This window comes from Vanellus vanellus, assembly GCF_965231255.1.
Source record: "Vanellus vanellus genome assembly, chromosome: 2".
Lineage (NCBI taxonomy): Eukaryota > Metazoa > Chordata > Aves > Charadriiformes > Charadriidae > Vanellus > Vanellus vanellus.
Genome location: NC_138906.1, coordinates 40,606,412 through 40,623,326, shown reverse-complemented (window position 1 = coordinate 40,623,326; position 16,915 = coordinate 40,606,412). Strand labels below are relative to the sequence as shown.

At 40.4% G+C, this 16,915-nt stretch overlaps 1 protein-coding gene across 1 annotated transcript in view; it reads left to right on the top strand.

Moving 5' to 3' along the window:
* TBC1D5 (TBC1 domain family member 5) overlaps positions 1–16,915 on the top strand; it is a gene marked incomplete at its 5' end in the record, with an annotated part of 192,604 nt that overhangs the window by 160,578 nt on the left and 15,111 nt on the right. The window contains one exon of the mRNA XM_082479097.1: positions 6,360–6,459. Coding sequence (XP_082335223.1) covers positions 6,360–6,459 — 100 coding nt within the window. The remainder of the gene's footprint in view (positions 1–6,359; positions 6,460–16,915) is intronic.

The following is a 16,915-nucleotide window of genomic DNA, read 5'->3' as shown; positions in this document are numbered from 1 at the left end:
TGGACAAATGGAGAGTACCAGAAGTGTATAGATTGGGGAAAAAAATAGCAAAGAACGGCAAATAATTAATCATAAAGGAATTAGCTTTCATGGCAAAAGGAAAAAGGAAATGGAGCAATGTAAGCAAAGTTCTGGGTGTGGATAAGAAGAAAGATGAATATGAGAAACATAAATGTAAGTCAAGTTTTTTGCAAATTCAGTCTTGTCACAACAAGGAAACTAGTTGGAGATGTGTATATGGAGGTACTCAAATAGAGTCTTGCTCTGACTGGAGGCATACATACTAGCCTGCTTTACGTTGTTAGTGAAATGTAAATCAGTGTGGCATCACAAATAATCTATTTCCTTTTCATTCTCCAATTAAAGATGTTACTGATCATCTGTAAGGCTCTACATCATCTGAAGTGTTGAAGGTGTGGAAAAGGTTTTTGAGGACCCTGAAACTAAATATTCGGAAAGTATTATTAAGTTGGTTTTCTGCAAGATTGCATCATTAAATTTCTACTTCTTGGTCTCCCTTGTCTGATGCAGAGATTTCTGTTTGATTTGCTGCTTGATTTGTTTTTCTTCCTCATAATGCAGCTTCCAATATTAGAAAATGTTGAGCGTATATGCTTTATAGGACGTGTTGTTTGGTAAGTTGATATTGATTTTTTATTTTGGCTAGTTTTTTAAATGATTGATTTTTATTTTGTGGTCAACTGGTTAACCTTTGAGAGCTGTGGCTGAATGAATTTGAATCACTGTTCACATGTTTCTGTTACTGTGTGTGTCAAACCAGCTGAAAGGTCTTATTCTCAAGGAAGCGTAAACCATAATGTTTTTCTCTTGGCTTACGTTTGGTCTATTCAAAGAATTTATAAGTCTCTGTTCATGCATAAGAGGGATCAAATCAGCATGGCTATTTGTACACAAAATAAAAATGGTATCCGGGGTACTCACTGTCTGCACAGTGAAACACAAAAATTAGCACTTAGAGAAAAGCGTAGTGAATACTGTTGGGACAAGAACTGAGAGCATCTGCACAATACTGGCTATAAGTCAGTCATTTCCTCTATTACTGCTAAAGAATTTTACTTTAGAATACAGAAAATTTGGGTTGTTTTCTAAAAGGGCTATGGGATTTTGCTGCTTTCCTTTGCAAAACATTAAAACATTCACAATTTTTAAAAGATACTGTAAGAAGATTAGTCTTAGAAATGTTGATTAGAAGTGACCTCTGCTGAAGCTGGTACTTGAAGCAGCTAACATTGGATCACATCAGTGACTTTGAACAGAAACTCTACTGCTTCTATGTGTAACCTCTTCCAGTGCCGCACTGCTCTTCTAATAAAGAATATTTTCCTAATGGCCAATTCAAACCTTCTGAAAGGCAATTTTTGGTCATGGTCCCTTCTACATCATCTGCCACTACTGGGAAGGGTTTAATTACGTCATCTTTGTAGCTCTGTGTAGTTGTGGGCTCCCAGCAGATTCCCCTTAGCTTCCTCTTCACCAAAATAAACAAGCTTCCTCAGCCTGTCCTCTAGACTTGTAACCATCATAGTAGCCCTGCGCTGGACCCTCTCCAGTTTCTCAACATCCTTCTTGAACTGGAGCCCAAAACGTTATTCAAAGTGAGGGCTCATTAGCACAGAGTAGAGGCGGGTAACGACTTTCCTGGATCTGTTGACCACATTGCTCCTATATGGAGCCCAGTGCACTGTTTAAATTATTCATGATTAGATCACTTTGTTCGTTCATATTTAACTCAGGAGCCACTGTAGCCTCCAGATCATTTTCAGCAGGCCTGACAAATAGCAAGTTCCTCCTTGCCTGTACTGGTGCATTGGGGTTTTTGTCCCCAGGTGCACACTTTTGCACTTACTGAAGTTTCTAAAACAGAAACCTCCAAAAGGTTTCTTTTGCCTGGGCTTCCAGTGTGTCATGGTGTTTCTGAATTGAAGTTCTACCAGTCAGCACGGCAGCCACATCTCCTGATTTTGCATCATCTGAAAATCTAGTGAGTGTACATTGTCTCCTCATATGAGCTGTTGATGAAGATGCTGAACAGTATCTTCATAGCGGTCCGTTGGTTACTGTGCTTATTTCCAGCCACTGACTGGACATCAAACCATTGATTCTACTCTTTGAGCTTGTGGTCTGATGAATTTTCAGCCCACCTACAATCCTTTCATTCAGTCCACACTTTCTCATATTATAAATGGTGCTGCGTTTGGAAATAAGTGTTAAAAGCTTAACTAAAGTAAAAATATATTGCGTTCACTCCTCTCCCTTCATCTGCATGGCCAGACATTTCATCATAATGGGCAACCAGATTGATAAGGTATGATTTGCACTTGGTAAATCCTTGTTGACTTTTCTTGATTGTTGTCTTGTCCTTTACATGTTGGAAATTGATTCCAAGAGGACATGCTCCACGATTTTTCCAAGGACTAAGGTGAGGCCAACCATCATATATATAGTTTCTTAGATCCTCATTCTCACTTCTCTTTAATATGGATGTAAAATTAATGTTTCTCCAGTCATCAAGGATGTCCTGTAATAGCAGTGTTTTTTCATGGATGATACCCAGTGGTGCTGCAATCACGTCATCAGCTCTTTCAGCACCCATCGATGTATCCCATGTGGCCCCATGTGTTTGAACACATACTGCTTTTTCAGGTATTCACCAACGTATTGGTCCCCTCCACTCTTAGCCATCCCTCTCCTGCCCAAACTGTACCTGCAGAGGTGTGGGAGCAGACTTGGCCTAAAAAGCGAGAGGCAAAAATGATATTGAGTGCTGCAGCCTTTTCTGTATCATCTATCATTATCTTATCTCCCCTAGTAAGCAATAGACCTACATTTTCTTTGAACCTCCTTTTGCTGCTATCATACTTGTAAAATTACATCTTGTTACCCTTTAATGTCCCCCGTTAATTTTAGCTCCAGATGGGTTTTGTGCTTCCTAGTTTTGTTCCTGTGCCCAATGATTGTGTACTTGTCCTCTGTTTCCTGTCATTGTTTCCACATATGTGCTCTCCATTTCCACATATGTGCTCTCCATTTCCATCATTTCCATCTCCATATGTGCTTTTCCCATTTTAGTTCATTAAGAAGCTCCTTATTCAGCCAAGTGGACCTTCTGCATACCTTGTCCGTATGTGCTGCTTCCTCATGTATTTCTGTGTTAGGTCCCTGTTCAATGACAGACAAAGTCCTTCCCACGAGATTAGCAAGTCTGTTTACGAAGTTGTTCTTCCCTCTCTTAGCCAGGTAGACCTATTCTATGAGTTGTCCTTCCTCATCAAATTGGATGCCACAAGCAAAATAGTTAAAGCCCAGCTACTGACACTTAATGTGTAACCATTTGTGGTCTGCTGGATACATCTGCTGCTATCCAGGCTTTTCCCTTTTGCCACAGGATCAGAGAAACACCACCAGGATTCCTGTCCCCTTCACCCTTGCTTAGGAGCACTACAGTCACTTTTGAACTGCAATGGTTTCACATCACTATGTCATTGGTGTATGCATGAATAGGCAGAAAAAAAAGTCAAAACATTAGGTGACCCCAAACAGTCGTTCAGCAACACCACAAATTCAAGCTCCATGCAAGCAAGAAACCTCCTTAGTTGTTAAGTCTGACGGGAAGAGAGTCACCAAGCTCTTGCTGTCACTCTTCACTTTCTCTTGGTTGTGCTCTGATAAGGTGTCCAATCTGGATTCTTCCTCTGAGGGAGCTTTTTCTTCCCCTCTGCTGCCTCGGTTCTGCGCCACTGGGCAGCCCTCCTGCTGCCAGAAGTCACAAGCTTCCATTTCCCACCCTCTTAGGAGTGCATGTCTTCTTCCCACTGCGTCTTGCCTCGGTTGCCCCTGCCCTGTCTGTTGCATAAGCTTTTTACACGTTGAAAGATCCTGTCAATCACCTGTTGTCACCCCTAATGCAACAAGACACACTTGCCTCTTCCTGCAGCTCCTCACCTGCTGCTGCAGCAACTACAGCAGAGCAAACCTCCCTCCAGGGAGGGCACCCTCAGGGGTCCATCTGCACAGAGGTTGCCACAGCACTGCCGGTGACAGCAGGGGCAGGGTTTGGTTATGTCTTGTAGCAAGTCATCGCCATTTGAGTGTCATTGTCTTATGCAAACAGCACATCTGGGTCTCTCCTGCGTCAAGTGCCAAGTTAACTGTCTTGCTTATTTGCACATCCCACTGGCAGCGCTCCTTGGTGCCCTTCCTGGGGGTGTCAGATAAGTCGGGAACTCCAAGTGTGGTCACTCAGACTTGTGCAAGAGTTCCCACTTGGGCAGGAAACCTCTTGCGCTGCCTGTGAGTTCCTGGCCACAGCACCCTCCTTAGTGAGCGCTGGGTCTGCTGAACATTTCTGCTCCCCGTGCTGGATCCTAACGAGCTGGAAGAATGGTGGATATAGTTTACTCAGCACCAGTGTCACTTGCCAAATGAAGAGGTACTGTTGAAAAAGTTAGTTTCGGAATCCACCCACGTGGATAGAGCTGTCCAAAAGCATTTTAAAATCAATTTACTGCAGTTCTGACCCATGAATAAGAAAAACACAGTCTTGGAAACATGGAAATATATATTACCAGAAGTTAAATTTGCTTATTCACTTGTAGGAGATAAACTGAGTTTCAATCACTGGCTAACGATTTTAGAATTTGATTATGTTATTTTATAATAAAACACTCAAATATTGTCACCTTCCCCTGTCTTACAGCTGCACTTGCAGTGCACCGGCAATCTAAAATTTATGGTAGATTATTTCTTGCAAGCGCTAGCTGTGTCTTCTAGGAAAAGGTCTTCTGCAGGGACGTTGCTTGAATAGAAGTAGGAATGCAGATAGGCTTGTGTAGGCTGTGACAGAACTGCAGACTTTAAAAGAGGTTAGTCTTTCGGCAACTACAAATTGGCAATATAAAATCAATCCCTTTGAGACTTAAGCAGTCAAAGTATAAGATTGAGTAAAATAAGGTGAGGGTATATTAATTTAAGAAAATAGCAAAGACAAATGTTTAATGTCTGTAGATTGTAAGTATGAGGAAAAAGCATGCAGGGAAAAAGTGATTTTGATAGATCTTGGAAGATGCTACTGTTAAATTTCTTTTTATGTATCAGTTGCTTTTGAATATATGCTATAAAAGTGCAAAGTTTCCATTGCTTGGCTCTGACTCAGTTTCTGATGGAGATTAAGATCACTTGTACCTTTAAATCACGACTGATTAATTCTCTTTATTCTTGGTGTTCAGTTTTGGATTTTTTTCATTTGAAATGTGATTCATACTGTAACGTTCAGCAATCTCCATCAAACAAGAGTATGATAGAGCTCCTAAGAAAAACAGGAGGCTAAAAAGTTACTTTGCCTTTATCTGCTTGAATTGAATTGCATACTTAAACAAACAAAACCTGCTTAATACTGTATGTGACTAAGCTTTGAAGGATTTTTTTTAAAGGAGTAGTGAACTTTCTCTTCATTATGGTCTTCAAAGTCAAGACTGGATGCATTTGTAAACTGGCAAAGAAGGGAGTTCAAAGAGAAATTCTTAGCTGAAGTAGTTCCCATTGCTTATACAGGGCATGTGGCTAGATAATAGTGCTTCTCCTGGGCCTTAATATCAAGAATTTATTTTTTAAAAAATTCATATTTTAAATTACATTTGATGCCTATTTATTAAACATAACTTAATAATTTCGTTGACCGCTTTATAGTAAGTGAGCTGAAAATAGTTTTCGCCAAAATGTTACATAAGACATTGTGTGGAAATGCAGTTGGCTGGGCAGGTTTTTTATACGGATAGAGCATGATGTGTTGAACAAATAAATATGCCAAAATATATGGTAGTAATGTATCCTTGAGGTATGGTATTAGGTCTCATGAAACAATTGCCTTGAAATAGAAAAAAAAAGAATTTTTCGGAAGTTTCAAAGGAATTGCTGTGGAAATTACTCTGCCAGAAATGAGAATTTTTCTCATTTGGTGAGTTTTTTCAGTCATTGCTGTGGAACTGTGTTTGCAGAAGCAAAACCAGGTAGCTAATCTGTAAAAGAAATATGAATTGTTAACCTTTCTCGGATCAATGTTGGCAGATTTTTATTAGACTTTATTTTATTAGGTAAAAGGGTGGTATTAATAAACACTGAAACATTAAAACCAAACCCTGTTTCCATGAAATGACAAAAGAATTTAAAAGTCTTTTGATAAATACACTTTGAAGGTGGTCCTCTTCATTTCCAAAATTTTCTCAAGAACAAAGGAATGGGAAAAATTAGAATGTGTGTAAGCATGTCAAGGGTTAGCTTACCATTTTTACTGGGTATCATAAAAAGGTGGTTTTTTAATGCTAATAACTTCTTAATTGCAGGAGGAGGAATTGGAGGCCCAGATTTCATTTCTACAAGGACAACTAAACGACTTGGAAGCCATGTGCAAATATTGCGCGAAGATGATGAACACACATCTTGGTAAGTGCCATACCCTGTATTAACCGGTAAATCTTTGCAAAGGCTCTTTTCATGTTTGTAATAGAACTAAATTAATATTTATGTGGTACAGAGCATATTATTTTGTAAGCCCTGAAGAAGGTGGAATTGATGTACTCAGTTGTTCTATACAATGCTGCCAACCGCCGTATCTTTATACTGTCGTACTTTAAAACCTGGGAGTACGGTAGCCACTGATGATGAAAAAAGAGTAGAGGCACTTTGGCGAAAATACCCTTTGTTCCTAAGATTTCTTGTGTCGTAAGAGACGCGCTGGAGCTCACAGGATGTGAGCTTACACTTTTTAAGCCCGTTTGCAGTTCAACAGTGTCAGAATGATACTTGATGCGTGCAGTGATAGTTGTATAAAATTCATGTGCTTTCATTAAATGTAGCATCTTCACCATCTATGCTGATCACCTTCAGTATGTAAAAATGTGTTACTCTAGGCTGGCTAGTTTGTAATATTTTGCTCAGACCAGGAGGAATATAATGAGATAGAAGTCAATATATTGGGAACAGAATCAGCAAAGGCTCCAATCTAAAATTCTACTTATATATTGTCAAGACAAATCAGAGAAAGTAAACAAAAAGCTTTCATCAATTCAGGTGTAAATATGCTTTGCTGTGCTTTAATAAAAGCATTTTTAAACTGTGTTGAACTGAAGTCCAAAAGTTATTATATTTAGTTATGTGAAAAAGCACTGTTGTTAAGAAATCGGGGCACAACTGCAATAATTTTACAGTTTACTTGTAGCCTGCAACATCTAAGCAAGATAAATTGAATGTTTCAGTGGGTAAAACGAAGTATATGATACCTAAATTTGCCAGGTCAAAAAGATCAGATGTGAAAGCCATGTTATACCTGTATTTTCATTTTCTTTTATGTGAGTGTTTTAGTAGCCACTGTTACGAGCCTAGGAAAAGCTATAAATATTGTGTTATTTGAAAGTTTGGAATCACAGCCTTCAAAAGCCAAGTGTAAACCTCTAACCCCAACAGCTTTAGTCTGATGTATGGTATTGCTTCCGTGAGGGTACATGAGCAATGATGAGAAAAGGGATAAATTATTAGCTACTGAAATGATCGGGAAAAGATTACTGTGTCAAGAAGAAAAGTTGAAGTTTCTTTCCTTTAGGAAAGAAGACAAGGAGTGTTTAGCAAGGGCATCAGTTCAAGTATAAGCATAAGCATTTCACCAGCTATGGCTCTGGACCAGAGATCAGAATAAGCCCAGACAAAGATGCTTGAAGTTGTCTGCCTTTTGGCACTGGATCCATGAAATGAGAACAAACAATTTGTGATAATATCCAGGTGTTAAATTCTTTTTCCTAAATACATTAGAAACAAAAACATTTAGGGCCAGTAGTCTCCTGAGAGTATTGTGGAACGGTTTGTTACGCTCAGAGGAGAGGAAAAGCCATCCCCTATACAGCTTTGGCTGCAGGGGTGCACCAGCTGCATCGTGGCACCCCTACAGCACTCTCAGAGCCTTCCAGCCTGGTTTTTTCTAAGTCCCACTCACTGTACTCCTTCACAATATTCCTGCATGTCTTGTCAACAACATGGGCTATTAACTTTGTAAATTTGGGTTACACTAATGCATTTAAATCCTATAGAGATTAACAGTTACGCACGATAAACAGAGCAAAAGATACCACCAACCTTCACAGCTTCTGCACTTGTAGCAAACTGATGAGGTTAGGTATCCCCAAATCAGCCAGCAGACGACCCATGGGAAGGCAGGAAAAAAAAAACACACTAGGATTCTTGCTGGTCTGACCTGTGCAAAATCCTTTCTGACCTGAAAATCTGAGCAGCACATGCCAGCAGGCTGTCCAAGAAAATGGATTCTCTGTAGCATCACTCATTATTGAGAGTTGGCTGCGGGACAGAACTCAGAGGGTTGTGATCAGTGGCACAGAGTCTAGTTGGAGGCCTGTAACCGGTGGTGTCCCCCAGGGGTCAATACTTGGTCCAATTTTGTTTAATATATTCATTAATGACCTGGACAAGGGGACAGAATGTATCCTCAGCAATTTTGCTGATGATACCAAACTGGGTGGGGTGGCTGACACCCCAGAGGGCCGTGCTGCCATCCAGCGTGACCTGGACAGGCTGGAGAGCTGGGCAGAGAAGAACCTAATGAGGTTCAACAAGAGCAAGTGCAAGGTCCTGCACCTGGGGAGGAAGAATGCAAAGCACCAGTACAGGTTAGGGGCGGACCTGCTGGGAAGTAGTTCTGAGGAGAAGGATCTGGGGGTTGTGGTAGACAGTAAATTATCCATGGCCCAGCAATGTGCCCTTGTTGCCAAAAAGGCCAATGGAATCCTGGGCTGCATAGGGAAGAGTGTGGCCAGTAGGTCGAGGGAGGTCATTCTCCCCCTCTACTCTGCACTGGTGAGGCCACAACTGGAATACTGTGTCCAGTTTTGGGCTCCCCAGTTCAAGAGGGACAGGGAACTGCTGGAGCGAGTCCAGCGAAGAGCAACTAAGATGATTAAGGGCTTGGAGCACCTGCCTTATGAGGAAAGGCTGAGAGAGCTGGGACTCTTTAGCCTGGAGAAGAGAAGGCTGAGGGGAGACCTTATTATGGCGTACAAGTATCTAAAGGGTGGGTTGAAGGAGGATGGAGCCAGGCTCTTTTCAATGGTTCCCAGTGACAGGACGAGGGGTAACGGGCACAAGTTAGAACATAGGAAGTTCCATTCAAATACACGGAAAAACTTCTTTACGGTGAGGGTGACGGAGCTCTGGCACAGGCTGCCCAGGGAGGTTGTGGAGTCCCCTTCCCTGGAGATTTTCAAGACCCGCCTGGATGCAGTCCTGAGTAATGTGCTCTGGGCAATCCTGCTTTAGCAGGGGAGCTGGACTAGATGATCTCTAGAGGTCCCTTCCAACTCTGAAAATTCCGTGATTTCGTGATCACAGAACACCCCCTGAGGATTATCTGCACTGTCCATCCGCTGCTCGGGGCTTCAGGGAATGGCAGCAAAATAAAACTCAGAGCATATCTGGTCATTTCTGGGTTAAAGGAAAAGTTAGCAGGGGCTGCTACTGCACCCAGTCTGATTCTCCCCCCGGTATCTCCCACCCATGAAAACTGCTTAATTTCAAAGACCACAGAACACATAATGTTGAGTTATATCACTCCTCTTGTAATCTGTCAGGACACTTAACTTCAAGGATATTGCTTCTTCATGTGAGGCTTCATCACCCAGCTTTTGGCTTTTGTAGCATTCTTGCTAGCAAGGTTGAAAATTCTCATTTAACTTACCTATACACAGTGATTAAGCAATGTCTCAACACTGTCTTTGCTGGGTACAACAGTTTCAGATTCATTTTATAGGCGTGGCTTTTTAGACCCAATCATTTTTGTGGTCTTCCTTTGAATTCTTCAGGGTTTTCATACGCCTTTTGAAGTGGGTTAATCATATCAGGATATGCTGTACCAGCACTGGACTCAGCAAAGTGGTTACTTAGTCAGGGGAAGGTCATCTCTCTGCTCTTACGTGGCATTGCTCTTTTTAAACATTTTTAGTGCAGCATCACATCAGTGCTCTTTGATACAGTGATAGGTTGATGTGATAATCCATTATGACCTTTAAAATTTGGTGCATCACAGCTTTCTAAACAGAGGATTTTATCCCGTAGGTAAAATCAGGAAATGTTTATTTACGTATGAATTCTTTGCATTTGGTTGTATTAAAATTCACTTCTTGTCATTTGGCTTTTTAGCTGAATATTTCAGGGAACTCTGCAATGTACTCTGTTTTCTTCTACCACTCTAACCAGAGACTTACTTAGCCATCATACATTTAATAGTTGTCTAAATTATTGATAAAAACATACTGTTATGTAAAATTGGAGAACCATTCCAGAAGTAATTCCTGTGACAGAGTTAGACAACATTTTAAAGAATTATCAATAAGTCAGTTTTTAGTCTAAGACCTGCCTATTAAATTGTATAAAGTTTAAGAATCTTATTTTTTAAAAAAAAAAAAAACAAACCTATTTTTTAGTTTGACATTTTAAACAGTTTTTTCAGACATTATTTTTCAAGCAATATTCTTTTTTCCTGTATTGACTGCATTATATTTGCAGGTCACTTTTTAACAAAGCAATATTAATTCGAGCTTATGAAAATGCATATCCAGTTACCATTCACCACAGAATTTTTTAATTTGCACTATAAATCAGAATGTCAAACAACTATAGAATGTTCTTTTTTGTGGTTTCCAGTGAAACAATTCAGAATTTTTTGGCTGTCTTTTCTCAGATTCTTTCCCTTACAAGGGGGATCCTGATGACAGTCAGAGGCAGTTTCTTCATGACAGAGATGTCATGTGTTGTAGCTCAGAAATGATCAAAGTAACCAGGAAGTCATCTATTCTGTTTTGATTCTCTAGTAATTTATAGCCTATTAATATCAAATCCAATTATAGCAAGTATATTTTTATATGATATCTTTTTAGAAAATAATTTTGTTTAATTAAAAACTTGGGCAAGATTCTTCTCTTTGCCATATAATGATTTATTTACCAAGAACATTGTACTTCTATAGGTTTCAGCAGATATCTGCTAATACTGCATTTTCTTTGCATGGAGCATGAGGGATAGAGCAGCAGTTTTTATTTTGTTCGTATATTCAAAGATGCTTTCATTAAATGTTTATCTCCTTCCGTAAATAAACCACACAGTGTACCACACAGCAACGACATAATTAACTGCTTGTAATATCAAGAGATGTTACCATGGGAATGAATGATGGTTCCGAAATATTGCTACTTAGCGCTATGTGTAGAAATTAGAAACAGGTTTTTGATGATGAAAACCATTCTGTGATCTTTGCCTCTTTCTTAGGGCTGTGCATTAGAAAGAGCTTTACTTCCCCCCCGCCCCTCCCCGGCCAAATCACTGAAGAACTGCTAAGGTAGAATGTCTTTTAATGCCTCCAAGGACAAATGTTGAATTTTTTATATGTAAAATGGCCAGACAGGAAAGCCTGTTTTACTTCTGTTCCCACTCTTTCTCACAAGCTTGTCACAGCTTTAAAAAAAAAATAAATAAAATCCTGTGGTCAATTTTTCTCTTAATGAAATGAAGATATATCCAAACTTGTAAGCCTGTCCTGCAGCTTTGTTCGCAATATAAATGCAGAATACTGCTCAGCTGATTCTGAAAAACTATAGTTGCCATAGCTATTACTGCTCCAACATCATCATAGCTACATTTTCTTGATGCTGCTTTTTCACAACAATATTGTCCCTGGTGCATTCAGTATTATGGTAATGCTCTTCAGCATTTTTTCTTCTCTGAGGTACTTTTCTGTTAGTGCACAAAAATACCTCAAGGCTCAATGATTCAGAAAGCCATAACATACCGGTTAAGTATTAGAATATTATAACCTGTCATAACATTATTTACTTTTTGAAGAATTTTGATTGTTTCCTCCCTTCTTTCACTATATGGAAAGAAAAGCATCAAGCTAGCAAGTGCATTCAGAAGAATATTTTCCCTGGTAAATGTGACCTCTGTCTGACGTCTTAGAGCAGATCATGAATAATTTGTCGAAGAGACATGCACCCAAACATCACTCAAAAGGCCGCACTGTATCTGCTGGAAGGCTTCTCGCTTGTCCTTCACGTTTGACATGGAACTGAGTTTGAGGTGTTGGTCCAACATGAAGTCAATCTGGAGGGTGTCAAAGAGCAAAGCTTCATTATGTCCCAGGCTCAAGCCAACACAGCGCTGTTAAATGGCAGTTCAAGTGACACTAGTTAATGACACTGCCATCTGACACCATCTGCTATTCTAGTGTCTTTAGTATTTGGAACATGTCGGAACTGGCCCAGGATTAAAGCACAGCCTCTTAACAAAAAAAGTAAATCAAAACCCTAGAGAAATATCAATCCTCCGTAGGCAAGTACTAATATGAGAGATTGTGAAGGATGTTTATGAGCTTGCCAGTTTTGTTCCAGAGAGAAAAGTGCTGAATTTTAAAATGTCATATGTTTATAAGGACAGGAACCAATCCATCACTCTTTGAGACAGACGAACTTACCATTTGTTTCCAAGAGAGACACAGTTTCAGACCTCCAAGTATGTGAAAGTTTACCAAATAATTACACAGGTAGCACAGGAAGTCCTTTTCACAAGAGGCAATTTAAAGGAACATTGGTTCAGTATTAACTTGGATATGGGGATCTTTATATAGAAACTATTCTTTTCTGATGGGCAATTTATCAGGTTATGAAAGTAGAGAAACTAAGGTCATTCCACACTTGCTTTTGCTTAAGGGCAGCACTATGTAAATGCAGACGGTTGCTTCCCAGCTACCTGAGATTCAGAAGCAATTTAGCTGCTTTCTCACAGCATAGAGCCTCAGCTAATAACCCCTGTGGACTCATACCAGCTCTGCAAAGAGGGAGCTCACAGGGTTCTGCACAACACCCTAGAAATATGTGCAAAGGTATCCAATTATACAGAAGAAACTTACGTCTTCCTGATTTTATTGAATTCATCTTCATACTGGTACTGCTAAACTTGAGCCAGCTGCTAGAGAGACAGGTGGGTCTCAGAAATATGTTGTTCGATATCCAGGTTTTAAAATCACTTCTTGTCATGGAGGCAACATCACAGAAACCTCACGGCTCTGACCCACATCTAGTAAGTACATACTTAAGCACACTGGCTCCGCTAAGCCAAAGCACATAAATCTTTCTCTGAGCTACCCATACAGGGCTGGTTAGGTTGTCCTTATGGTGCATGTCCTTCACCAGTATCCCAGTACATCTCTGCCCCTCCAGCATGGATTATGGAAAGGATATGGAAAGATGAAGTTTTCATCACCCATTCTTCTGATCACCACCAGCATTCTGCCGCTGGAATGACATGCCAGCTCTTGGCTTTCATAGGTAGCCTGTATATAACTGTACATATTTACAAAATGCCCAGAAATTATGGCGTCGCAGGACGTGTCCCTGCCACAGCCATCCAGCAATGCTGGCAGTTGTGAGAGTCTTACACTTTATGTTGCATGACATATCCCAGACAAATATTATTTGGAAGACTTACTAAACACAGTTCAAAGCCATCTTTTCACTGTGATCATTGCAAACACCATGAGCAAGGAAGGAGAAGTATAAAAATAGAGGAATAAAAACTTAGAGGATATAGTTGCTAGTATAATTTTAGTTATTGTGTGAAGTAACACCTTTAAAGGCTTAAGTAGACTGACTTCATCCGTCCCTCTTTTAACAGTCAATGCAATTGTTACAAGGATGCATTTCATTGTAAAGATCATTAGCAGTGGGAAAGGGAGAGGAGAAAGTTGACTTAATTGCTCGTTATTTAGGGGTTGATACATTGCCCAATATAGATCTGGATGCAGTACTTGTAAAATGTATGCAAGATAGTACTGAATTCTTCTTTTATGTATCATGTGATGAGATGAAAGGTTATGACATTTTTGTAAGGATAAAATGAAATGGAAATTATTCCGCTGCCCTGGCTTGAAATGAAATACTTTAGCATTTGTTGAGGAAGTAACTGCATTAAATGAGTTCTCTTATGCTTGGGACATAAATAAAATAATCCACAGTTTATAAACCCAGTGTGATTAGAAATGCTGTGAGTAAAAAAGGCCACATCAAACACAGCCCCGTGAGTCTAAGGGGATTGCTCCTTTGGTTAAGAACAACGATGTAAAATAACCTATAAAAACAGCTTGCAAATGAAGAACATTAGCAAATTTATTAAACTGAATACAGGAATGGCTACCGGGAAACAAATACTTGTTTGTATAGCATGACTTTCAGACTCTCACTTCTGGTCATGCTATATATATATGTAGGAAGAATAAAAGTGTAATTCTTCATGCCCCATAAATTTTAACCACCTTTTTGTCCCTTGAGAGTAACTCTTAAGGTCAAAAACACACGGTTCAACTGCTAGAGAGCTACTTTCTTTCTACAATAAATGTGCCAGTCCTGAAAGTCCAACTGTGCGTAATCAGGATGGAAAAGAGAAGATTAAAATAATGAAGCTTGCACACCCCATCATTACCTAATTAACAGCTTTCCCTGCAACTTTCAGTGAAATCCTATCACAATGTTTACTTCCACCGGCTTCTTGCTTCCTTCCATTTGTGCGGTGAACATCTCACTGCTGCTGACAGCCACTGACAATCCACCCTTACCTTCCCAGCATCTTTTAGGCCTTGGTTTCTCTTCTGATGTCAGCTTTAGAGGAATAAAACCTTGGCAGCAGCTAAATTCTGGCATGGCTGAATTGTTATTTCCCTCATTATTTCCATAAAGATCTGTGACATTATTATAGCTGAACCTTTTCATAGTCACCGGTTTGCTTATTATTATATTCTTCAAGATCCACCTTAATTTGAATCATTATAGCTATGTTGTAACCAACCAAGTGAGCAGGAGCATATATGATATGTTTCTTTCACCCTTCACATTTTGTTCAGCCTCGCACAATCACCCATCATATTCAGAGTACATGGCATCATTAGAGGAAGGGCACAGAGCTACTTGGATGAATGATCCAAGGCAACTGTGTTCACTGAAGAGGACTGCAGTAGGGTAGATGGACCAAGTGATGTGGAAAAGTCCCCATCTTCAGAACTGAGCAGCAGCATGACTCAAAACTAGATGGAGGTAGCAAACGGAAAATCAGTACATTTATCAAATCTGTGCTACACAAAAGTGCAGGGAACAAAATTAAGGCAAACAGAGGAAAAGGTCTTTCCCTTAACATGCTTTCTAATTATTTTTATTAATGTGTAACCACACTTCACAGCTTGGGTTGACTTGCTTTTCAGTTATAATCCGGGCACAAATCCAGCTCTACTGTCAGTAATCCACTCCTAAGGACTTCTGAATAAGTGGTACAAATATGTCTCAGGACTCAAATATCTTTTTTTTTTTTTACTAGTTTAAGTCAAAGCTAGTGTAAATTACAATCTCTTCTACTAAGCAAATTCATTCATTTCTGGCACCCAGCTTCTCAGGCAATAAAACAGATATTGCAGTCGTCTTACACAAAACCCAAATACTCCATGGATACTTACTTTAAAAAGTCTTTAATAGCATGACACTGATTTTAAGAGTAGTGCTCCATCTCCTCATGGCAGGTTTGACACTAATATGTTCTTCTATTACAGAAATGCATAGGTTAGAAACAAAAGTTTGTAATGAACAGAGAGAATATAGTTAATAGACTGAGATTTCTAAAATGAAGGAATAACCACAGGGTAATCATAAAAGTCTCAAAAAAATTACCAAAAGAAAGTTATACAATACGTGTAAGTAATTAACACAAAATAGTTGAATGATATAGTGAGGTTTATAAATCATCCCCATTCCTTCTTCTCTGCCTACTGGAGATGGCACTTCAAGTTAGTGTCTTTGCTGTATCAACCTCTATCCTTAAAGATAACTGAAAAGTCCTATAGTCGTAGTCAGAATCCATAATTTCTTTGTGTATGCTACTTGAAAATTGAAAGTGCTTGTGTATTGGGTTTGTGTGGCAAGGTTTTACTAGCATGGGGACTGCAGGGGTGCTTCTGTGAGAAGTTGCTAGAAGCTTCCTCCATGTCCAATTGGATAGATCCAATGCCAGCCGGCTCCAATTGGATAGATCCAATGCCAGCCGGCTCCAAGACGGACCCACTTCTGGCCAAGGCTGAGCCATCAGCAGCGGTGGTAGAACCTCTGGGATAGCATATTTAAGAAGAGGAAAAAAAAACTGAACAACAGCAATTGCAGGTGGGAGAGAGGAGTGAGAATACGTGAGAGAAAAAGTCCTGCAGACACCAAGGTCAGTGAAGAAGGAGGGGGAGGAGGTGCTCCAGGTACTGGAGCAGAGATTCCCCTGCAGCCCGTGGTGAAGACCATGGTGAGGCAGGTTGTCCCTCTGCAGCATATGGAGGTTAACAGTGGATCATATATCCACCTGCAGCCCATGGAGGACCCCATGCCGGATCAGGTGGATGCACCTGAAGGTGGCTGTGACACCATGGGAAGCCCACACTGGAGCAGGCTCCTGGCAGGACCTGTGGCAAGAGGAGCCCAGCAGGTTGGCTGGCAGGACTTGTGACCCTGTGGGGGACCCACGCTGGAGCAGTCTGTTCCTGAAGGATTGCAGCCCGTGGGAAGGACCCACGCTGGAGTAGTTCATGAAGAACTGCAGCCTGTGGGAAGGACTCATGTTGGAGAAGTTTGTGGAAGACTGTCTCCCGTGGGAAGGACCCCACACTGGAGCAGGGGAAGAGTATGATGAGTTCTCCCCCTGAGGAGGAAGGAGCTGCAAAGACAACATGTGATGAACTGACCACAACCCCCCTCTGCGCCGCTCAGGGGAAGGAGGTAGAGAAAACTGGGAGTGAAGTTAAGCCTGGGAAGAAGAGGATGAGGGGAAG